Source organism: Euleptes europaea, chromosome 12 (assembly GCF_029931775.1).
Source record: "Euleptes europaea isolate rEulEur1 chromosome 12, rEulEur1.hap1, whole genome shotgun sequence".
Taxonomy (NCBI): domain Eukaryota; kingdom Metazoa; phylum Chordata; class Lepidosauria; order Squamata; family Sphaerodactylidae; genus Euleptes; species Euleptes europaea.
The window spans coordinates 63,346,729-63,372,407 of NC_079323.1; the positions used below are offsets into that span (position 1 = coordinate 63,346,729).

Here is a 25,679-nt window from a genome sequence, read left to right on the forward strand (position 1 = left end):
GGGCGGGCTGGGCAGGGAGTGGGTGGGAGGGCGGGCGCGGCATGGCCGGAGGAGCGGGCCCCGGGCAGGCGCCATGGAGCCGGGCCCCCTTCCCCTCCGCGGCTGCTTAGGAGGCCGGCGTGGAGGGGGCGGCATGGGCAGCCTGCTGCTGCTCCTGGCCGCCCTGGCCAGCTGCGGCCGCGGCGCCGCTCGCCTCGTCTTCCCGCTGCGCCTGGCTCCGGCCGCCGCCGCCCCCGACGGCGCGCTGCCCCCGGCGCCCGCGCGGCCGGAGCCGGGCAGCTTAGCCTTGGCCGCCGCGCCCGACTTCGTGGCCATGGTGGACAACCTGCGGGGCGACGCCGGGCGCGGCTACTACCTGCAGCTGCTCCTGGGCAGCCCGCCGCAGGAGGTAGGCGCGGCCCCGTGGCCGGACCCAGCGCTTTGCAGGAGGGCCGCGCTGGAGAGCGGACTTGAGCCGCCGCTGCCCGTCAGCTGTAGGGCGAAAGCGCGCCCGGCCGCTGGAGCCGCCTTTCTTCCCTGGTCCAGCCAGGCTGCAGCCGGGGTCGAACGCGCGGCCGCGCTTCGAACGTTCCAGCCAGGATCGAACGCGCGAACCTTCTTCGAACGTTCCAGCCAGGATCGAACGCGCGGACGTTCTTCCCTGTTCCAGCCAGGATTCAGCCAGGATCGAACGCGCGGACGTTCGAAGAACGTCCGCGCGTTCGATCCTGGCTGAATCCTGGCTGGAACAGGGAAGAACGTCCGCGCGTTCGATCCTGGCTGAAAGAACGTTCGTGCGTTCGATCCTGGCTGAAGGTTCTTCGAACGTCCGCGCGTTCGATCCTGGCTGCAGCCTGGCTGGAACAGGGAAGAAAGGCGGCTCCAGCGGCCTGGCGCGTTTTCGCCCGTAGACTTCTCCCCCCCCCCTCTGATTCCCCAATAGCCCCTTGCAGACTTCCTTGCAGTGAGTATAATTAATGGGGTGGGGTGGGGGGTGATCCCGGGGTGAAGGCCCTAGAAAAACAGCCCGGTTGTAATCCGCCGAGGGGGTCCCACTCCCTGCCGCCCGGTGAGGGTTCTCTTCGCTTTGAAAATGCCTTGTTACAAATGAATCAAAGTAAAAGTATGAATGGGGTGGGGGGGGGGGTTCATCTTCTTCCTTGAAGAGGTACAGAAGCTGCTGCTCCCCTTTGGCTGTCTGGGAGCGTCTGCCCCCGGAATGCTCTTTTAGGTTTGAACGTGAATGTAAAAAATGAAGTCAGGGTAAAAAATGCACGGTCGCTTTATCCTCCTTTAATCCCTGTTTCAGCCAGGATCGAACACGTGCGTTTCACCTAATGTGCGTTCGATCCTGGCTAAAACAGGGATTAAAGGAGGATAAAGTGACCATGCGTTTTCACCCTAAGTGTCTGGGAATGACGCCTACAAGTGTGCCTTTCCCATGAATGCGGTTTGAATCACAAGGAAAGTAATGTAGCGCTTGCCCTTGCTCGTTTCTCTCGCTCCGTAAATGTTAAGCAGAAGTGTTTTTCTGCTCCCTCTTAATAAGGCCACCCTATGGACGTCTGTCCCTAGACTTCTTTCCCCTTGTGTGTTTATAGGTCGGTTCTTGTCGTTATGTGCTCCTGTAGTTTTTCGCATTTGCACTAAAATAGGGTTTGTGACTCCGGTTCTTAAAGTCTAAGGAAGGCGCAAGCAGTGGCTAGCTGTTCATCCCTGACACGCTTCTGTTTCTGTAACGCTGTGACAAAGTCTGTGCAGACCGTGATTCTGTTTGAGCCAGACAGTTTAGGCATTAACTATGAGATCTTTGGAAATATGCCATGTACCTCTTTCCTGTAGGGTATAGTTCTCTTAACGGTCTAAGTTAATAACATGTCTACACTAGAAATTTAAGGTGGCTTGAAGTTTAGAAGCTACATTTCAGGAAGCATGCTAACAACTTTGTTGGCATTCCATAGTCTTCTTACTAGATTATAATCGTAAGGTTTTCCCCCATGACAAGTAGTCCCAAAACTGGTTTAGGGTTGTGACATAAACCTGCCTCTACGGTTCTGATCTAGCCAGGCTACATGAGGATGCATAAGGTACGCATTTAAACAAATGCTGAAAACTACATTCAGGTTGAAGTGCTTTAACTTGATCCCAATCTGCAAACAATTGTTTTCTCTTTGGTAAAGTGAGACTATTTTTTTAAATTAAGTAGCCAGATCAGATGGGCGTTGTTGGAAAAATACAGAGTAAATTGAAAAGGTTTCGGAAGGGAGCAAGGTTCACCTTCCATATTAATACATTCATTTCCTGTTCTTTTAGTGTTTTGGATAGAGATGGAAAAAGAACAAAATACACAGCACTGCATAATTCTTTGTCATTGTCCACGCAAGCAGTGTTAGTGGGATCTGAAAACAATATATTGATGATTTTTTCTTTTCATTTGTCTCTGTAATTCTAGGTGATGCCCTATTAGAGCGTAACAATGAACCCTGCCTTTTCTGAAATAAAAGGTCCTTTGAACCTGGACAGGGGTGGGGACCCTAGGCTTGTCAGGCCTGTATTGGGATTTTCCTGCAGCATCTGAACTGGTAGATTATGGGCCTCACCCTTATCTCAGTTCAGAGGACTCCTTATTAGGGTTGTTACCAACTAGTGAATGGAGCCTCAATAAGAAAAACAGGAATTTCCAGGAACTGGTCAATTTGGAAAGAAGTCTTACTCTTACCTGGACTTGCTGCTTCTCTTTATCTGGAGTTTTATCAGCCAAGGTCATGCTTAATTGCTGTGTCTGATCACCTTTGGAATGGTGAGATTTGCAGTATAGTTTGTGGATCTGGATGCAGTGTGGATAGTCTCTGTGGATAGTGCTGAGCTAGATGGACCACTGCCCTGTCCTGGATGGCCCAGGTTAGCCTGATCTCGTCAGATCTCAGAAACTAAGCAGGGTCGGCCCTGGTTAGTATTTGGATGGGAGACCACCAAGGAATACCAGGGTTGCTGTGCATAGGAAGGCACTGGCAAACCACCTCTGTTAGTCTCTTGCCACGAAAACCCCAAAAAGAGGTCGCCATAAGTCGGCTGCGACTTGACGGCACTTTACACACACACACACAGATGGACCATTGCTCTGACTCGCTATATGGCAACTTCCTGTGAGTGCTCTTGTGAACTTAAAATGTGTGCTTTGGGTGCAGCCCGATGTCCATTCCATATATTCCTCCAACCTCTGTTTAGAAGAGATCACAAGGTAGAGATCTCATCAGCAACATCTAAGCTAAGGCAAGATTGCAACCAGGGGTTTACACCACAACAGCAGTATTTCAGTTTTTCAGCAGTTATTTCGAGAGAACAAGGAAGGATGCCCTGACTTGGATAGGCGAGGCTAGCCTGGTCTCATCAGATCTTGGAAGCTAAGCAGGGACAGCCCTGGTTAGTACTTGGATGGGAGACCACCAAGTCCAGGGTAGTTACACAGAAGCAAGCAGTGGCAAACTACTGCTGAATGTCACTTGCCTTGAAAACCCTAAGTGGTTGCCGTAAGCCGTCTGTGATGTGATGGCACGTTCCACCCCCAAAGGAGAATATCTTTGCCAAAAAAAAGGTTTTATGCAGAGTTGTTCTTTATTTCTCTGTGGTTTAATGTACGCTGCTAAGCCATCAAAACACTTTGTAGTCCTTTTTGTTTGGTATCTTTCTCATTGTTGCTTGAAGAGGCTAATAAATACAAAGGGATCTAGCATCCTTTCTTGGATTTAAAATATCTAAATTGTTCATCATTTACTGGGTTAAAGTATTTCATTTAAGGAGAAGTTTTTTTTAATGGAAGTTATTTGTTTTAAAAAATGACCTGATCTCAATCAGAATCTTAGTTAAAAAAGCTCCATATTTTGAGAGTGTGTGTATTTGTACTTCTTAGAAAGGTTCTGAAAGCTTAGTTTTTTCATCTGTGTCATGGGATCTCATGTGAGTAAGTGATGCATTACTGGGCAAGAAGAGTAGTCAGATGATGTGAATTAAGTATGTTATCCTCAAAGTCCCCCAGATCTTAAATCTAATTGGAAGAAATGGCGCTTGTTCTGGAGAAGCATTTGAAGAATGGAGCTTTTCCTGAAAGCCTTCTTGGATTTTTTTTAAAAGCTGTTAGTTTTCAGTCTGTAACTGGTAATTGTAGGAAGGCAGCCATGAAGACACTGAGAGATCAGAGGGAAGAAAAATCTTTTGTTCTAGTTTATCTCCATTGCTTAAAACCTGTTCATTATTAACTATACTTAAAACATTTTCAATGAAGTCAGTAAATATTTGAGTCCTGAAGGAAAATGGTTTCAGTTTACACAGCTTTATCTAGCTTAGTTTTTTTAGCACAGTTGGCCCTGAATAGATATTCGGTAATGACTTCGTTTTAACAATCCACTATCATCCGTATTTTTCCTTTTACAGAGAGGTTATGTGCAAAACCAGTTGAGTGTTGTGGCTAGCAGTGTGCATTCAGATACACTTGAGGCCCAAAAATAAATTTAAAAAATTCACATGTATTTGGGTCTCCTGAATATATGCAAGACTTTTCAGGAAACTGAAATGGTCCCGAAAAATCAAGGAAATAGTCAGGATTTACCGGGAAGGTCAGGAGCCAGCATTTGCAAGCTCCTGGGGATTGTTTTTTTCTTTTCCTTTTCATCCCTTTGTTTTTGCATCTCAGGGAAGTTATATGGGCTTGCCAGGCTGCTCCTGTCAGTTTCAAGAGGATCCCCCCCTTTGCATGAGTTGCTTTGTGTTCCCTCTGGTTTTTACAATTTTGCACGCTCCTCAGTGCTTGGATTTGTTCTGTGGATTTGCAGTAGTTCTGTTGAGCTTGCGCTGCCAGAGAAGCACTGGGTTCTGCTGGGCATTCTGTACATTGCCATTGGTTCTGTTGGACTTGCATAGCCTTCCCCCGCAAGTTTCCACTTCAGTTATTCTCTGGTTTGATTTTGATTCTGTTTGGATTGGCACACTGGATTGTGGTTCTACTGGGATCACTGGGTTCTGCAATTGCTGTGTCCCTTCATGTAAGGCATGATTTGACCAGTGATTGCTGCTTGAAGGCATGGTTTTTGCCTGGAAGCAGCTTGGAACTTTTCCCCTTCTCCCCCCCCCCCCATAGGAAATAGTGGAGGGTGGCTGGGGGCATCCTGTTCAGGGGCACATAGAATTGGTCCAATTGACTTGAAATTTTGGGGTTATTTAAAGGACAGGCACCATCAGCTCTGCTGCTATTTTGGTGCCTGTACCTTCAAAAGTGATCCTCCCCCAGCCACACAGAAGGTTTCCCCGTAACGACTAATGGATCCAAAAAGTTTGGATAACAGCTTTTTAAAAAATTGCTGTAAGATGCAGACTGCCTTCTTGCCCTGTTTTTCAAATAATTGTTTTATTATTAAATTATATACACATTCAACTTACAAAGTCAGTTATTACATAATATATGTTCTGCTTTTCTTATGCATTTTTCTTTGTCATTTCTTTGTCATCTTTGTTTCCCATACTTTTCAGAATTCTTTCAAAATTCCAGCTGCATTAGGAAAATACTCCCACAATGTGATAAAACTGGCTGTCAAATGAGGAAGTGTACAGAAGCAAATGTAAAAACCGAAGTGGAATTCCAGTTACTAAATAATTAGTGTAAAAAAATTAACGTGACATAATCAAAGCTTTTTGTCTAAAGGAGCCCTTGTCCTGATGATGACCATTTTGTCATTTTTTTTCTTTGCCTGTGCTTTCTTTCCCCATCGAACAGACCCAAATAGGATTCTGAGTAGACCTGACTGTAGTGATGCAGATTGTCCAGGAAAAATTTCTGATTCAAATTTAAATATTTAAAGAATGTTAGCAAAATGTAAAGGATGTTAACAAAAGTAGGCAAATACACTGTGTGCAAGCCTAGACCATGTTCAAGCACTGTGGTTTGTTCGTGCTTCATATTCCACATTTATCCCATCTAACATGATTGATTTGCAGCAGAACATACCTGACGATTATAGATAAACAGAATATATGTGGGACAGACATTTTTCAACATAAAAATAATGCATCCGAAATTTTTCTGCCCCACATTACTGCCCACTTAGGATTTCTGTCTTAGTATAACAAAAACAAAACCTGAAGATTATTCTGAGCGCTGATTCCCTTCTACCCCACCCTATTTGATGGTGCTGTATGTACATTCCCTTAAATTCCATAGAAGACAGGTGGGATAAAAAAAATAAGTTAGTAATTATTCATTTGAAGAGGTTTTTCTTCCTACTGTTATATTAACTCTCTTGTACTCTAGTAGTGCAGTTTCAAAAGAAGTATGGTTTGGAAGTCTTTTTAGAAATATACTGTACATGTTAAATGCTTGTGTTTAACTTATATTTGGAATGCCTATTCACTTTGCTAAGATAGATTGGTTATGCCTAAGTACACCCAACTACTCTTTTGTACACACAATTCAGGATGACTAACTAGTGAAGAGTGTATTTTTGAATGTTTACTGATGGGTGGAGAACTGATTCTAGTTTGCATGCGAGAACTGATTCTTCCTGATTCAGGCTCCATAAATTCCAGTTTTTACTGACACAGAATGGAGAGGCACTTTTTAAACATTTATGCCAAATGTTTGAAAAAGGCAGGTCTGTTAAGTATGCCCTATTCATGTGCTGCCTTGAATCCAGCTGGGTGTTTAGGATACTGTGCATAAAAAGCATTTTTATTTTGATTTATTTTTAAATTTTTTGCCCAGCACTACTGGTAGATTTCCCTGACTTGGATGGACCAGACTAGCCTGATCTTGTCAAATCTCAGAAGCTGAGCAAGGTCAACCCTGGTTGGATACTAGTTGGATTGGAGACCACCAAGGAAGTCCAGGGCTGCTATATAAGGGCAAGCAATGACAAACCACCTCTGAATGTCTCTTTTCTTGAAAACTCCATGGGGTCACCATAAGTCAGCTTCGACTTGATGGTACTTTCCACCTCCAGAACTGGAAGATTATTATTGATCTGGAAATCTCTGTCTAAGAAGGAAGTGGATTGATTCTTACTAAAGGCTGCAATTGTAGTCTGCACAGCTGCTTTCTCAAAAGAAGTTGAAAGTTTGCACTTTTGGCGCAATAAAAAAAATTACTGAGCTTTTGAATAAGATGATCATGTAATGCTAAATGCTTGTTCACGCCTAGTTCAATTCAGCTATGCAAGGAACAAATATGCAGAAAGATATGGAGAATATAACCGATCCACTCTTGAGATTTCTTCCAATGAAGCCTAGTTTTTTTGGAGCACACAGATACATTCTGCTAATAGGCCTCCTATGTCAAGGTGGCAACTGCCTCCTTGTACCAGAGGACACTGCTACCATTAGCAGAATAGATCCCCAGGATCCAAACCAGTGAATCAATATGATACGCTCTGACATGGACTGACTGCTGTCATGTAAAGTTTACTAAAGAATAGCGTAACATTTCATGTTCAAAAGCCAAGGCAATCTTTTTCCAGCAATTTTTTTGTCTTTTGAAGTTGTGTAAAGCTTTGAGAGCCAGCGTGGTGTAGTGTTTAAGAGCCATGAACTAGGGGTGTGCGTATTGATATGCTGAATTTCAAAACCTAGAAAATACCTTTTGGGGTTTTTTGTTTTGTTTTTTTACCAGCAAGAAAATGGCGGCAATAAATGGGAACCGAAAAAGCGGACCCCACTTTGGCCCTAACACCATTTCCCCCTCGCTCCCCTCTCTTCCTTCCTCCCTTACTTACCTGCTGGCTGCCTCACACCCACACTGCCTGCCTTCTCCAGATTCCAGAGAAGGGGGGCAGCGCAGTTCTAAACTAAATCCATGCTACCTGACCTGGCAAGCAGCGTGGATAGGAAGGCAAGGGCGTTCCGATCTCTGCTGCTGGGAGCATGCTGGCAGCGGGGATCAGAATGTCTTTGCCTTCCTATCTACCACACTGCTGGCTCCCCCTCCCCTGCATCCTCCATGATCATGGATCGCAGGGGAGGGGGAGCTAAGCCTCCGATCATGCAGGACGCAGGGGAGGGGGGGCAGCAGTGTGGTGGATAGGAAGGCAGGGGCGTTCTGATCCCTGCTGTTTCTGGGAGCACTCTGGCAACAGGGATTGGAGCGTCCCTGTGATCCTATCCATGCTGCTTGCCGGGTTGGACCTCCACGTAGAGGCCCGACCCAGCAAGTAGGATGAATAGGAAAGCAGGGGTCTTTCGATCCCTGCTGCCCACGGGAGGTTTTTTCGGTTTATCTTGAGTTCAGGTTTATTAACCTGAAAATTTTCAAAAAAAACCTGGATTTTTTGGATTTTTCAAAAAAAAATATTCGGTTTAATAAACCTGAACCTGAAAAATACTGGGGGTGGGGGGAATGGTGCAGTTTCTAGCAGACACAAGAAGTAGGAAATGAGCAAAACGTTTGTTCACTTAACTTTTACAAAGCCGCCAGAAGTGTTTCAAGCCATTACAGCTTCTTTCCAAAGCCACAATGGGTCAGTTGTCATTGAAGGAGCATAGCCACATGATTGTTTCTCTACCTTATAGTATAAGATGAAATGGTCAGCAATCGTAAATCCGCAATTCCAAGTTTACTTATCTAGAATTGATTTTGGTTGGGTTTTCCTTTGGGTAAACATGGCAAGGATCATCCTGTAACAGCACAATTCTCCAATCTAATCCCATTGGAGTATTAATGTCATAAAAATGGAGAAATAACCCATTACTAATGTGTGCCCTCCCTATGTATTGGGTGAGCAGTAAGGGCTGCCTTTTAAGTGTTCCTTATCAATAAACATAGGCAGAAATTACAGAACCTTAGTTGGCCAAATTACAGAATCATAGTTGGCCAAGCCTCCTTCCATTTTGAGACTGTTTCTTTCATTTTATAGCCCCAGAAGAGGCAATCATGTTTTATACTCTTTCAATGCCTGCTGATCCACTGCGACTCTCAAAAGAACCTCTAATAGCTTGAAATGATCGTGATGGCTTCGTAAAGGTTAACCGAACAACTCTTTTACTTGGATATGTCCTTGGATGCATTAGAGTGAAAGGGGAAAGCAGGAAATAGATAAAAACCATAATGTGCCCAATCAAGGCATCATTAGTGGAATTCCTTTATAGCTTCCCAAATCAGGGCATATCAAAGCATTTTGATGTTGGACAAAATACCTGAGATATAATGAAACAGCTTGAGGCTGAGGCTGGAAGTAAGTCCCAACTTAAATCATTAGGACTTGTTTCTAAGAAAGCATAGTTGGGTTCCCACTGCTGTGGGTCTCACTTTATGAAATTTACAGTTTATTAAAATTATTCTGATTTAAGTGATGCACCACAGATCTTTTCGTAGCTAGCTATGAAGACCCAAGCTAATTTACCACCACCAACTTCAAGTACAGGAAGTGGACATGTTCAAAACAAAGTCCAACAATGACAGCTGTGAAGCAAATCATCTCTTCACAGAAGGTTCTGGGTTTTCTCCCAAGTTTAGAGGTGGAGGGGGAGATGTTTATGGAGGAAACTGTTGGGTGAGGTTTTCACATTTTATCAGCACTGCTGTGCTTTGGTGTGCATCTGGAAGTATGTCTGCCTGCCACCATGAGAAAGATGATCTTCTTTCTATAAAAATGGGCTTATCATCAAATGGCCATAGGGCACTTTGTATGGGAAAGATATTTTTCTCCTCTCCCTATCGCATGTGCTGTAGGTGGGGATGTATATTTCTATTTAAAAGTAGAAAGATTGTTGTCATATGGGATTTACAGTCTGAATTATCCTCAAGGAGAAAGAATTGATAGAATATCCATTGAAGCAAGAGAACCTAACCCAGCATCCCATGCAAAGCTCCCTGCCAGCTGCCCTATGGCATGGTGCACATCATTGCTCTTTCTGCAAGACTGGACAAGCCCTGAGCCTGTTTTGAAACATGACAAAAGTTTTCAGTTTGGTTTTTGGTGTCAGGGTTTGGCCTAAAGATGCCTGATCTGGTTTTATCTCTGCTCTGGACCTAGCCAGGCGTCTATAGGAACCCTATATTTATTGCTTTAGCTCCTTGCAAGGAAGAGGAAATTACTACGCATGCAAAAATGAAAACCCTGTGGGGATCCTCACAGCAATGGTAGCAGCAGTATCTGGAGAACCATGTTGTTCAGCAAAGTCATATTGCCTGTTCTCATGTTAGCAACTGCAGCCCTCATGATCTTTTTAAACTTGATGGTTTCACATGGTGCAAGCAACCCCTTCCCCATATATACTATGGCTTGGACCATTTTGCGAGGGTCCTCGTGCAAATGGGAGTGTGAAAAAAGCCCTCATGCTAGCCCCTTGTGATAAGTTAAACAAAGTGTATTCTGAACTGGGTTTTTTTGCTATAAGATACCACAAGGAGTGCTATAAGATACCAGAAGGAAAGCAGCATGCATTGCGCATGATTTCACGCAATCATAACTGTGCCAAATTTGCTTGTGCGTTGCTGGAGACAAGCTAACATAACAATGATTCTCATGTAACTTATTTTATATAACTTCAATGTAGTGTAATTTATTTGTTATAAACCCTTATGTAATTTATTTGTTAGCTCCTGTGGGCTTGGTTTTGTTGTGTGTGTGTAAAGGAAAGGTGGGGTATAAGTTTTAGAAATAAATGTTCTTCTTGAGTGCACTTTTTTTAACCTCCATTTGGATTTGTATGACTAGCATCTCTCCTTTTCTTCCAAAGTTCAGTTATATTGAAAGAAACTGGATAATCCAAAGTTAAAATATGCATTCTGGATTTTTAAACTGAGACTACAAATGTTGCTTGTGCTCTGATTTTGCATAAGAAACAATATTGGAATCACTGACTCTGTTTCCCAAACAACTAATTTGAGTGCTGTGAAGACAGGAAAAACTCATATTTGCAAACTAAGTGCCAATAATAACATGAGTAACTTGTGAAAGCAGCACACATGATAGCAGTCACAGAGCTTTATCAGTCTTCTATTATGGTTGCAAGCAGTTCTTCCAGATGGGTTGATAATATAAGTAGGAATCGTTGTGTTAAATGAGGCAGTATTTAAATTGGCTGCTGATTTCCCCACCTATTAACCCACTTTTCTTGTAAAAAATCACCACATTAGAGTGACTTCTGGCTGCTGATCATTAACTGGTGAATTTATGAAGCCTTTTATGGATCACCAGAAAATAAGCATTTAGGGGACATTTTGAGTCAGTCTGGCTGACTTTGCAGTTATTTTATTTATTTGTTTAAAACTTATCTAAGCCACTTTTGACCCTACTCAGGATCTCCAAAGCAGTGAATATTAAAACATTGAAAACATTAAAAACAGCATTTTATATTTATAAGAAATATTTTCTTATCTGTTCCACAAGATCCAAGAAATCAAAGGTAAATTTAAAGCACAGTTAGGCATGCTGAATGATCAACATGGAAATTCATTGACTTACAGGACAAAATAAAGAAAAGGTGGGAACAATACACTGAAGAACTATACAGAAGAGATGAAAGGATGATGGATTCCTTCCAAGAATAATCTTTTGAAGAAGAACCTACAGTTTTAGAAAGTGAAGTGAAAGCTGCACTGAGAGCAATTGGGAGAAACAAATCACCAGGAGCAGATGGGATATCAATAGAGCTATTCCAAGCCACAGGAACGGAATCCATCAAAATCTTGACAAGAATATGTCAACAGATATGGAAAACAAAACAATGGCCCACAGACTAGAAATGATCCATTTACATTCCAATTCCAAAAAAATGAGACGTCAAAGATTGCAGCAACTATCAGTCCATTGCATTAATTTCTCATGCAAGTAAAGTGATGCTCAAAATCTTACAGCAAAGGCTGTTGCCATACATGGAACAAGAAATGCCAGATGTTTAAGCTGGATTCAGAAAAGGAAGAGGCACTAGAGATCATATTGCAAATATACGTTGATTACTGGAGCATACGAGAGAATTTCAGAAGAAAATCAGCTTGTGTTTCATAGATTACAGCAAAGCTTTTGACTGTGTGGATCGCAAAAAGCTATGGCTGGTTTTAAAGGAAGTGGCCTCTACATCTGATCGTTTGGATGCACAACCTGTACTCTAGACAGGAGGCCACAGTTAGAACAGAATATGGAGAAACGGAATGGTTTCCAATTGGTAAAGGTGTTAAACAAGGATGTATCTTATCTTTCTATCTGTTCAATCTGTATGCAGAACATATAATTAGGAAAACTGGATTAGATTTAGATGAAGGTGCAGTGAAAATTGGAGGGAGGAACATTAACAATTTGAGATATGCTAATGATACTACATTACTGGCAGAAAATAGCAAAGACTTGAAATGACTGCTGCTGAAAGTTAAAAGAGAAAGTGCCAAAGCAGGACTGCAGCTGAACATCAAGAAGACAAAAAGTAATGACTCCAGGAGAATTACACAACTTTAAGGTTGACAATGAGGAAATTGAAATAGTTCAAGACTTTCTATTCCTTGGCTCCACCATCAACCAAAAGGGAGACTGCAGCCAAGAAATCAGAAGGAGATTGAGACTGGGAAGGGCAGCCTTGAAGGAGCTAGAAAAAATTCTGAAGTGTAAGGATGTGTCACTGGCCACCAAGATTAAGTTAATTCATGCCATCGTATTCCCTATTACTATGCATGGGTGTGAAAGTGGACACTGAAGAAAACTGATAGGAAGAAAGTAGATTCCTTTGAAATGTGATGTTGGAGGAAAGTATTACGGATACCATGGACTGCCAAAAAAGCAAATCAGTGGGTTAGATCAAATCAAGCCTGAACTGACCCTAGAAGCTAATGTGACTAAACTGAGGCTATTGTTTTGGTCACATTATGCGAAGACGAGTCACTGGAAAAGACCATCATGCTAGGAAAAGTTGAGGGCAGCAGGAAAAGAGGAAGACCCAACAAGAGATGGATTGACTCAATAAAGGAAGCCACAGCCCTCAATTTGCAAGATCTGAGCAAGGCTGTCAAAGATAGGACATTTTGGAGGACACTGATTCATAGGGTCGCCATGAGTCGGAAGTGACTTGATGGCACAACACACACACAAGAAATATTTTAAACAATTTCAGCACACAAACTCGTACGATACTTGCCCTGCAGGTATATTTGATAGCATTGATGCCTTAGGTTGCTTGAAAGCTGTACTGGTAATGGCCTTTGTGGAGAGAGAATGCCTCATCCCAAGAGATGTATGTATAAAAATTACAGTTTTAGAAACTAAAAGTTTAAAGAAGAGAAGAGACTTGGCAATAATGCCAGGAATGGCTGTTAGAGGCAGAGACCAAGATATGGACCCACCTCAGATATGATGGCTTCCTGAGACCGCATTTCAGAGAGAATGCCTCTTTAGCATCATAGAGGGTAATGTTTTATATTTGTAGAGGGAAGATTGCATATTACTCATTTTATTTTTGTAACTGTTAGACAATTTTTGCCCAACTATAATCTTTTCCATTTTTTTTACCTGTTATAGTGATTTTTATTAATTTGGAGTTATGGTAGTCAGGAAGCACACATATCGAGATTCAAAGAGATAGTGAGGAGGCTTCCTGGGTTCAATTTACTGGAAGAGGCAAGAGTCCCAAAACCTACCCACCATTTAAGAAAGTGATATTGACTCAGTGGTTTATGAGCCATATGTGGCTCTTTGATATGCCACCAGTAGCTCTTCTGAGCACTGTTCCCCAATGTGGCACCTGCTCCATATTTCAGAGAAGTATGGTTGGCTGATGATACCCGTTCCTCTGGTGTCTGTTTCAAAGTAGGAAAGCTTCAAGCCTCCCTGAGGTGCAGGACCTCATGGCGTGGATGTAGGTAAATGTCGCTCTTTTGATTAATAGTAATTGTGAATGTGGTTCTTCCATGAGCTGTAGTGCGAGTACCATCTGTCTAAGTGGTGGCGGCTAGTAAATGCCTTGGGTTCTACATGTGAAGAAGAGTTTTGCAAAAAAAACTTTTTTTAAAAAATGGTTTTGTTTCCAGAAGGAATATTTAGCTTCTTTTCATGAGTCTCCCTGGTGATAGAAAGCAATAAAAAGATGTCATAATTGGGGTTTCTGACCCACCACATCCTTGCAAGGAAGATTTGATTCTTATGTCCTGGACTTGGGACCCTGGAATAAATCTCCTTTTGATAGTTTGACTGAAACTGGGTTGGGCTCTTATACATGCAGTAGATCACACAAATGAAAGCAACAGGCTTTATTGAAAAGATTAAAGAATAGGTTCAGGCTTAATCATAGAACAGGAATAAGCAGGTACAAAGAAAATAATAAAACTTGCTTCCTAAAAAACACTTACAGATGTGAAGTCAGGCAGGTTACAATATTTTCAAGTCAGGATAAGTACCAAAGCAGCAGGCAGGAAATGGTCCCTGACCCATTACTGGTCCTGATGACGTTATTAGGTCATGCTTCAAAAACTGGTGCCTTTTTAACAAGTTGTACCCCTCAATCTTAATATTCCAATCATGAGTGACATCCCACCAAATTTCAGTAATGCCTATTAGGTCAAAATCCCCTTCCTGTATTAGGGCTTAGAGTTCTTCCTCCTTGTTTCCCATACTCTGTGCATTAGTGTACAGACATCGGAATCCGTGGTTTATGTGCTCCAAGGTTTTCGTTTCTGTACTTACCTGTGAGTTTATGTTTCCTGGCATACATGCCACTCCCTGCAAATCTATTGTTCTCGTCTCCAGTTATTGTCAGCATACTAGACTTTAAGTTGTTGTCTCGCTCCCCCATAGGATTTAAAGCCCTCCTGATCAGGTTTGCGAGGCTTTCACCAAACACATTTTTCCTACCCTTGTGAGGTGCAAACCATCTCCCGATAGAAGAGCTTCTTGAAAGCACAAGTCATGGTCCAGAAATCCAAACCTTTCTTGATGACACCATCTATGCAGCCAGTCATGAATTTGTAGTAGTCTTCTTTCCCTTACTAAGCCACAATTTTCTACAGGCAGAACTGAGGAAAACACAACCTGTGCCCCCAGGTCCTTCACTTTCTTTACCCAGAGCCGCATAATCTCTTTTAATATGTTCTGGGCTGTGTCGGGCAATATCATTTATTCCTACATGAATGAGCAAGAAAGGGTAATAATCTGTGGGCTTGATGAGTCTTCCTACCCTTTCCACCATCAGGGCATAGCTCGAGCAATGGGATGTTCATCTAAACGTACCTTTGGCAATAATTTTAATGTATGGTTTAATAATGCAGTTAAAGATTTCACTTTAACAATTAGACAATGTAAGAGTAAGTAGTGAGAAAAAGAGGAGGAAGAGGAAGGGTTGGTTTTTATACCCCAATTTTCTCTACCTTTAAGGAGACTCAAACCAGCTTACAATCACCTTCTCTTCCTCTCCCCGCAACAGACACCTTGTGAGGTAGGTGGGGCTGAGAGAGTTTGGAGAGAACTGTGCCCAAGGTCACCCAACAGGCTTCATGTGTAGGAGTGGGGAATCAAACCTGGTTCTCCAGATTAGAGTCCACCGCTCTTAACCACTACACCATGCTGGCTCTAAATTTATGATTTTACAGGAATTGTGCTATGTCTAGTACTTGCATTGTGTGTGTGTAAAGTGCCGTCAAGTCGCAGCCGACTTATGGTGACCCCTTTTTGGGGTTTTCATGGCAACAGACTAACAGAGGTGGTTTGCCAGTGCCTTCCTCTGCATCAATCCTGGTATTCCTTGCATTACCCTTTCATAAACAGAACAAAACTAACTTGGGGATGAACTGTACTGATGTTCTACCAGTGCTTGTTGATAATACACAATTAGGAGAGTGCTATTACAGCTGAATGATAACTCTGGAGGGATGGAAACTAGTTTTTACTCCTGTTTAAGTAGGATGATTGATATGTAGAAGAGTTCAGCACACACTGGCGAATATTAGGAAACGAAAACAATGACTGACAATTACAATCTTTAAGCTTTACGTCTGTGTTTAGTATCATATCAAAGGTTACCCTTAATGTTTCATGATGTGCTTTATTAAAGGTGCAACCATTTAGTTTTGCTTGTGTGTGACCTGTCACTCATGTCCAAATGAGTATGAATGTTGTGATTTTGTATTCTAAGTTCATCCACATTTTTTGCTTCTGCTTGGCCCATCAGTACTTCAAGCTGAATACAAGGGAAGGAAAGCTTCCAATTTCCCTTATCTGGACAAAACCATGAATTCTTCTTTCCAAACACAGAAGTACTTTTTCAGACTTTTCATTATTCCTGATGGAAGTATTGGTCTCTGTTTTTGTGCAGCATTGTAGCAAGTCTTGGCTTCCTCAGAGCTTGTGAGTGGGCTTCCAACATTCCCCAAGAAACATTTGTCATTTTATTCCAGTTACTAAATTATGAAGACTGGTCTAGAATGTTAGTATAATCTCATCCTTTTTTAACCTCTCTGCAAATCAATTTCACATGTCCATGCATTGACTCTTTTGTAGCATAACTCAAAGAAGCAGAAAGAATGATCACTCTTGATTATTTCCTTTATGAGTAGGACTATGAAAACTGAATCTTAAAAACACACAGTGGCTCATTTCTAGTTCTCTCAATCTATTTTAACTAGCACCATTGTGCCGATTACAATAGAGCAGTGTTTGCATCAGCGGCCTGTGTCTGGTTTTTTCAGATTCATATAGATAAGGAATGTCAATTTGAATAGCAATTTGTCATGTGAATTCTGGTGCTACTAGAGTGGGCTGCAGCTTTGATATTTTATTGTGTGGTGTTTTTGTTTCTTGTGGAGAACATTACCCCTTTGGAGAACTGTGCATGGTTGTGCAGCACTTATTAAGATGAGCAGTCATACCCTCCTTGAAAGAAGGGCCTTTGAATTCTGTAGAACAACACCTCAGCGTATGGTTGTGATAATTTTATTTGAAGTAGTGTTGTGCTCAGGAGATGTACATTGCTGTGATCTTCTGATACCAAACAGCAGAACCATGCTTTAGACATGGATGGCAGATTACTCAAAATGCCAGATTTGGGCGGGTGTGTGTGTGGGTAAATAATTCATTCTGTGCTTCTGACTTCGAGAATTATGATAGCATTTATTTGCTCATGTATTTTCTCCTTTTCAGTTTTTTTTTTTAAAGGACTACTCCTCTTTAAATGGGCAGGGAGATGCCTAAAAATGAGTATGTTTTCTGAGTACTCTTTTCATTAGTAAAATACATTTTTATTAGGGCTATAGGCGGAATTCATGTCACAATAAACTGGTTGTACAAACCCTTATTAGTGTACCAGATGTACGGTACATAAAGACTGCATTTTCTTTGTACATCCCAGTTAGTTGGCTGCTTGACTCTTTCTAACTTCAGTCAGAATCACTTGATCCAGTCAGACTAACCTACCTCACAGCGTTTCTGTGAGGCTAAAATGGAGAAGAGAAGAATGATGTAAGAAGAATGTAAGTTGCTTTTGGTCTCCATTGGGGAGAAAGGTGGTTTATAAATTAAATACATAAAAATCCCAAGCTCTCTTGCATTGCAGCAAAGTTATTGGTGGCAACTCAGTACGCCATTGCCATTGTTTAGGATCCCTTTAGAACCTCACAGTGAAATTTGTAATCCCAGTTGTATTGTCTCCTTAAACGTTTGTCCTTACTTTCCACTATTACTTCTCCACCATGAACATTTCTTGTGCTACTACTGCTCCAGACAAGACCTCATATGTCAGAACCAGCTTCTAGTTTTCAAATGGGGGAAAATAGAAAAAAAGAAACTCTTGCTTCTGGGTGTCTGCTTATAGGACTGCACTAAAGGCCCTTGCTTTAAAATTAAACGCCTTCACTAGCAAAATAGCATTCAAACATAATGTTGCTTAAAAGAAATTGACATTTTTTATTATAATGCAATGCCCAACAAGCTTAAAGTATGGGTCCTACAACATTTTTCTACTAATAGTGGCATTTTCTTCTGGTGTGAGGCTCCTTGTTTCCCCATTTGTGGGAAACTTCCAAAGGATCTGACCTGTTGCATTTCATACAAGAAATAATCCTGTTTTCTTTTTGACAGCTAAATATTCTAGTTGACACTGGAAGCAGCAATTTTGCAGTGGCAGGTGCACCGGACGTAGATGTGACTTCATACTTTGATACAAAAAAGTAAGTGTATCACCCCCCCCCACCCCCAGTGCTCAGGAAAGAGCACTGAAATTTGTCAGATAAGTCAGTGCAATGTTAGAGTAAGCAGACTTCTCTTTTCAAGCAGTTAAGCATTTGGGTGTAGAATGTCTCTGTTTTTAGAACTAGTTCTTGTGTGTTATTCTCATGCTACACAGATAATGTGACAATGTCAGTGCCCTATTTGCGGGCCACATAGTATTGCTTCTTTCCACATAAACATGGCTTTCCCTTCTGGACAAGCAACATTTGCATTGCAAGAAACTGTGTCCTTTGCCCAGCATATGTGGTCCTTGTACCCAAATCTTAGTGGAGCATGGGGAAAGGTACAGGGAAGCCAATGGGTGCTGCTGCTGTAATCATAGGGGATTAACGCATGGGCAGAATGTTCTTGGTTCGCTCCTCCCTTATCTCACAATATTTTATTCCGAGACAGGATAGTCAAACGCATGACGCTAGTCCATCCCACTATAAGTCCGAAGCAAGTAGCTGCTGGAGGCTCCCCGTGCGTTTGAGCCACCCCACCCATATAATGTGGGATAGTAGTGGAGTGACCGCCGTGTCATTGCCCAAGGATTGGCTGAGGGGTTATCCAATCAAAGGCCGATTCTCCCCCTTTTATTTCTTGGGACACCAGCGTTCCGGTATACCATCGTGACGGTGTGAAGCACCCCCCCCTACAGGGCTGGTCGGGGGGGCGTCTGTCTGGCCTGGAGAGGGTCGGGGCTTGAGGCACCTCTTCAGCCTCAGACCAGTCCGAGGGAGAGTCTGAGCTTTCCTCTCCCTTGGAGGCTACCCGGGTGGCTCTATTCTCAGCCAGCCTGGGTCACAGCCTGCTTCCTCCCTGGCTACTCTTCAGGCCAGAGAAGCTCCGCCCCTTCCACCCTCTGCCCTCCCCCCGGAAGTCCATAAAAGGAGCTCTCCTTCTCCGTCACGTCACTTCCCTTCCTAGCCAGCAGTGCGGCTCGCACCTGCCCCGCCCTTGCTCACCCGCAGCTCAGCTGTTTGTCGGGGCTGGGAGCTTGAACAAAAGGAGGTTAGTAGCGGGCTAGTCGTGTGATTACATGCACGCCGGTGTTCCGGTAATGTAGCGAAATAAAAAAAAGCGGTTTAGCACCGAAAAGATCGCTAGAAACCAGGGATTGCTTAACCTGTTTTTTGTTTTTTTGTGTTTTTGCTTAAATTGCGCCTAAGGTGGGTCCGATGCACTGCTCTCGGATGGTCATGCGTTTAGACCACGGGAACTCGCTACTTTTAAGGCACAAAGGCGAGACAAATTGGCCATGCGTTAAACCCCATAGATTCATAGAGTTGGAAGGAGGGCCTTCTCTGTTCTAGCCCCAGCCTGGTGTAATGCTGTGCCCAGTGAGGTTCGGGCCCTGTGGGATTTGAAATAGTTCTGCGGGGCCTATAAAACTGAGCTGTTCCACCAGGCATATGGTTGAGAACAGTGATGGTTTCCTTCTGGCTAGCCTCCCCTCCTTCTCATCCTACCCGCCCCTGCTGTGCTTCCCACTATTGTATTGTCTTGTTTTGTTGTGATTTTACTATTTGGTAGTAGGTTGCCATTGCTGCTATAATTGAAGATGCATAGTTTTTATTATTGATAATTTCATTGTAACTTATGATTGTAAGCCACTCTGAGCCGGACCTAGTCTGGAAGAGCAGCCTAAAAATCAAATAAATAAAATTATCAATCAGGAAGGAGAAACCAGATCAAGAATTGTCATCTTCAAAACAAGGAATTTCTACATTGAAACAGAAGGTCAAACATTGTTCAGTTTCTTCTGAGGTCTGTTTTGTGTGTATGTGAGAGAGGGGGAGTTATTGTGTGATACTGGTGGTTGCCTAGTGGTTCTAGGTCAGGTGTAAGCCATACAGAGCTCCAGGAGGTGGGTGAATTAAAAAGGTAATCAGTTAATATGAAGTGGCTTCTTGGCCGTGCCAGGTCTCTGCCGTGGTTCTGTGACAGACAATTCTGCACAGAAAAAGTCTGTTCAGAAAAAGCATAGAACATGATAATCAGTGCAAAATTCAGCTTCTTGAAAATCTCAACTTTCATTAAAAAAAAAAGAAGTTTCTAGCCCTTTCTGGCTGTGAGTATGTGCCTGAAAATATGTGTGCCGTGCCTGCCGAATTCTTAGAAGCCAAAGTGGCTGGATAGTGAGTGCAGATAGGACTGTCCTTCCTCTTCTCATGTCTAGCAAACTAGTAATCAAAAAAGGGGAAAGTATACGCATTTGCTGAATTAGCACTATTTATATATTTAATTTTTTATGCCATTTCTTCAGATAATCCATTTAAGGTAGCTAGAACCTGCTTGAAGTGGCTTACAGATAGTTATATTCTTAAGAGTTTTTAAAAATTGGCCTTATTGTATAGAATTTGGACTGTGCGTACTAATGAGTTTCACCACCTCTTTCTTCCCTGTCTTAGGTCAAGCACATATCATTCACTGGGCATTGAGGTTACTGTTAAATATACCCAAGGGAGCTGGACTGGAACTCTTGGCACAGATGTTATTACTGTCCCTAAAGGGATAAATGGAACTTATACTATCAATATTGCTACCATTTTTCAGTCTGAGAATTTCTTTTTAAAAGGAGTTAAATGGCACGGGATCCTTGGACTTGCCTATAGTGTCCTGGCCAAGGTAATTTGACTTTTTGCCTACTAACTGTTCATTATGAGCTGATAATTAAGCACTTTTCTTTCAAGACTTCTTTACAGCTTCCCCTTTCACCATTTCATCGAGAGAGAGAGAGAGAGAGAGAGAGAGAGAGAGAGAGAGAGATTCTCTTCTTTAAAATAGTCACTTTGTTTACTCAGCTACGGAGCTGGGGAAAGAGCGCTGCAGCCAGGTGCCGGTAGCCCTGGTTCCCGCTGGCCTTCATGTTGTGCTGGCCAAACTTGGGGGCACGGTGGACTTGGCGGCACCTGGATGAGCTGGTGTGCAATGTGTGCAGGTTGGCTGACTGGACAGAACAATCAGTTATCAGACCTCGACACTGAAAGAATTATTATGGAACAAGATATTTCTAAACAATTTTAGTCATGATTTGTGGAGACTCATTTCCTCAAGAATTTGACAGGAGGGGTCCATTTGAGACCCTTTCTCACGGTTCAGGCTATAAAAGGCTGGTCAAGATGCCCAGTCTTTGTCCTTCCACGGAGACACCACAGACCCATTGAATGGTTGCCATCTCTGTCTCTCTCTCTGGAAGTGACCCAGAGGCCTCTGTAATTGTTTGTCTGTACGTCAACTTATCTATCTGTGAGTCTCTTACTTTCTGTCATATATATATTCAGTTAAGTATTGCTTTCTCTCTTTGCTTTATATTTCATTGTAAGTATAATAAAGCTGCATGATTTACTTTATATGTTTGGTATGTGCTGTTTAAAAGTGGCTTGCGTGCAAGGTTAAATTCTCTGAACTCTGCTCCTGGTAAGTAGCAGGCAGAGGAGACAAAAAAAAAATAAAGGGCTCAGGTGTAAGAGAAAATGAAGATTTTTCTTGCATCACTGATATGGGAGACAGCTGGGCAGGCTCCACTGGAAGATGAGTGGGAAGCGGCATGGCTGGAGACATTGCAGCCAGGCAGCAGCTGCAGCCTCTGACCAATGAGGGCTGCCGCGGCCCGCTCCACCCCCTCTATGCCACTGCCGTCACTTCCTCTCTTCTTGCACCAGGGGCAACCACTTCCCCCAGCTCCCCTCTAGATCTGGTCCTGTGTTTACGTAGCTATCCCAGGAAATTTATCCATATTCAAGTTTGTTGGGAATTGGCCTTGAGTCACACTTAAACAAATCTACTCTTTTAACTATCTTATCTCTTATTGTGCAGCAGTTGTTCATACTATATAGCAATTCAGGGCAGTGGGGGCACAGTTGTATGCCTTGAATCATGTTTTGTGTGGTATTACAATCAAAATTGTAGGAAGGGCTTAATGGTAGAATACATGCTCTGGCTGCAGAAGGCCCATAGTTCAATCCGTAGCTTATTCAGTTAAATTATTTTAAGTAATAAGGTGCTGCAAAAGACCTTTCTCTACCAGACAGCCTGGAAATCTGGGTATTTATTGACTGACTGACTTAATTTTATTAAAATATTTATACCCCACCTCATGATGACTTATAAAATTGTAAACTTACAAAATATAATAAACCTAAATAACCCCCTTAAAAATGCCTCCATCCTACACCCCATTAAAATCAAACAAGTCAATGGTCTTGAACACTGTTTAAATCCCTCTATAGATGACACCTTATCCCTTCCTCGGAGATTTATGTCTACCCTTCTCTCAATAAAGACAATAGTGGCTCTGACTCAATGTAAGGCTTTTAAAAGGAAATGACTTTTTTAAAAAAATTAAAAAATCACTTAAGGATGTTCTGGTATGGCTAGTTGCCGCTGAAGATTGAGAAACAGAAGTAAGCCTGGTATTATTCATTAAGGCAGACATAGTGTTTGACCTGATGGTAACAAGGCCTAACAGTAGAGATCAGTTGTGGGATTGCTTGTATACAGGTCCTTGGCATTTAAAATTGTCACTATGTTTTTAAAAATTCTTTGGGTGGTGATCAGTATAGAAATGGAAAAATGGAAAGTTGCCATGTTATGTGAGAGTACCTGAACCAGTTTACAAAATGTGTTCTTTTATTCCAGCCCTCGAGTTCTGTGGAGACATTTTTTGATTCCCTTGTGAGTCAAGCCAAGATCCCCAACATATTTTCCTTACAGATGTGTGGAGCTGGTTTGCCTGTTTCTGGATCTGGTACCAGTGGAGGTAGTCTTGTAAGTATCTAGGTCAACCTGGAAGGGACAATATTCATGGCATTCTAAAGTGCTTCTTATCAGGTTTGTAACTACTAACACAGTGAATTTAAACCTATTTAGGCAGAAAAAAGGCCTTGGTACTATTGCTAGTTGTGGTATTGTCACATGTGGATGTGAAAGCAAAACAGTGTCTCCAGAGACCTACAAAGTTTTCTATAGAAACCACTATAAAGCAGAAATAATATACCATTTGATCATAATTGTCCACTATATGTTTCTTAAAAGGTTTGTTCTGACAGTTAATAAAAAATATGCACTGTTTTCTAAATTTAATCCAGTTCAATAAGAACATTCAAAACTTTGGATAGACACTATTAAATATCAGGATTCTGATTATTTGCCTCCAGTATTAACAACACTGAAGAATTAAACCTTCAAGAAACTTTGAAGTTTTCAATGTAACTTCCAGTTAAGTGTGTACAGACTGGGCCCGGGGTGTAATTTAAGTGCATATGGCTGTAATCCTAAAAACACTTTCCTGGGAGAAAGCTGTACTGAATAAAATGGGTTTAATTTTGAGCAGACCTGTTTAGGATTGCTCCATATGTATCTGGAAGACTTAAGTGGACTTACTGCGCAATCCTAAGGCAGGGGTAGTGGAAAAGCGCCCAGGGACACTTTCTCTAGAAAACCCCTGTGAAACCCTTCCTTGAGTTCCACGGGACTACGCCTGCCTTTTTGTAGGCATAACTTGGTGACTGATGTCAACCCAGTGTGTGGCTGCTGTGAAAAAGGCAAATTCCATGCTGGCCATAATTAGACAAGGAATAGAGAATAAAACTGCAGCTATCATACTGCCCTGGTACAAATCTATGGTGTGAGAACCACACTTGGAATACTGTGTACAGTTCTGGTCACCACACCTAAAACAGGGATATTGCAGAGCTTGAGAAGGTGTAGAAAAGAGCAACCAAAATGATCAGGGAACTAGAGCAACTGCCCTATGAGGAACTTTTGAAACGCTTAGGGCTGTTTAGCTTGGAAAGAAGGTGGTTAAGGGGAGACATGATAGAGGTCTATAAAATTATGCATGGTATGGAGAGAATGGATGGGGAGAAGCTTTTCTCCCTCTCTCATAATACTAGAACATGGGGTAATCTGCTGAAGCTGGAGGGTGAGAGATTAAAAGCAGATAAAAGGAAGTATTTTTTCCACACAATGCATAGTTAAATTGTGGAACTCCCTGCCCCAGGATGTGGTGATGACTGCCAACTTGGAAGGCTTTAAGAGGGGAGTGGACATGTTCATAGAGGAGAGGGCTATTCATGGCTACTGGTAAAAATGGATACCAATGATGATTCATACCTGTTCTCTCCAGGATCAGAGGAGCATGCCGAATATATTAGGTGCTGTGGAACACAGGCAGGATGGTGCTGCTGCAGCCGTCTTGTTTGTGGGCTTCCTAGAGGCACCTGGTTGGCCACTGTGTGAACAGACTGCTGGACTTGATGGGCCTTGGTCTGATCCAGCATAGTCTTTCTTATGTTCTTATGGCTGCAAAAAGGGGTGTTCCTGGGCCAAAGGGGCTTAGGGAGCTGGTTAAAGTCAGCTCTGCCCCCAGGTACTTTCCCTTTGACACCAGCACAAGCCCTTGCTCTGGGAAAATGCTGCTGGCGAGGGTACGCCAGCACACACAGCTCACGCTGCTGTGCGGCTCCCCAAAGCCAGTGTAAGTGGCCCTGCACTGGCGTTAGTGCCAGTTTAGCTGGTTGTAAGCTCTAGCCCTGCGGCAAAACCATAAACAGATTCCAGCAGACGGCAAGTCCACGAAAGCAGTTTTATTTGGTTAGAATCGACAGGTTTCAGAAGCCATATTCAAAAGGACACTAGTAAGGGGCAAAGGCAAGGTGCAGAGCATATATGGAAAAGCAACAGAAGATAACTGGTAACCTAGAAAACCCCCCTCCCAGAGGCAGGAAGGAGCACTTGGCAATTCCCACAATATAGGAATTTATGAAGAGGAGACTCCAAGTTAAGGGCTGGGAAGTTCCAGTGGTCGCTCTCCTCTGAAGATGTGGGGCTACTCTCCCCAGGAGTAGTAATTGTAATCCTGGACCCCGATGGGTCCGCTGGCGATAGGTCCATCGTCACTTCCCCAGCGTGTAGAGCTGGGGCTCTTTTCATCTTGGAGGGATGCTCCGCTCGGCTGTGGTGCCTCTCCCCCGGGTGCGTCCTCTCCCGCGAGGAGTCCCATCTGGCTGGGGAGTGGGACTCGGCAGCCCCGGACGTGACGGACAAGTGGCAGCGAAGTGACCCATGGCACTGCAAATGAGGCAGGCTCCCCTTTGAAACCGTAACGCTCGGTCTGGTGGAGGTAGAGCCGGCCTCCACGGGGCCTGAGGAGCGGCAGGTTTGGGAGGGTTTTTCTGGCTTCCCCCCTCCCTGGCTTGCCGTTGGGCAAGAGAAATAAACTGGCGGCGGCTTTCCACTTCTTCCACCAGTAAGGTGGCTGGGTGTCGCTGCATGTCTGGGTGGCTGGGTGTCGCTGCATGTATGCCCAAGGTGGCTGGGTCTCGCTGCATGTATTCCCAGTTTAGAATCTCAGGATGCAATGCTGCTCTGAAGTAGTGCACCCGGGTGGCTTCAGTCCAGTCCACTATTTTATTAGCAAGTCTTTGGAACTCATCCGCAAACTCTCGGACTGAGGAGGATCCTTGACGGAGTTGTAGGAGGGCCGCTTTGGCCTTCTCCCCTTGAAACAGGTCCTCAAAACGCCTTCTCAAT

The 25,679-nt window shown here is 43.1% G+C and overlaps 1 protein-coding gene across 1 annotated transcript in view; it reads left to right on the forward strand.

Moving 5' to 3' along the window:
• Positions 1 to 293: 293 nt before the first annotated feature.
• BACE2 (beta-secretase 2) overlaps positions 294 to 25,679 on the forward strand; it is a 42,647-nt gene continuing 17,261 nt past the window's right edge. The window contains exons 1-4 of the mRNA XM_056858434.1: positions 294 to 388; positions 18,012 to 18,100; positions 20,555 to 20,771; positions 22,785 to 22,913. Of these exons, the coding sequence (XP_056714412.1) occupies positions 314 to 388; positions 18,012 to 18,100; positions 20,555 to 20,771; positions 22,785 to 22,913 (510 nt within the window). The 5' untranslated portion in view covers positions 294 to 313. The remainder of the gene's footprint in view (positions 389 to 18,011; positions 18,101 to 20,554; positions 20,772 to 22,784; positions 22,914 to 25,679) is intronic.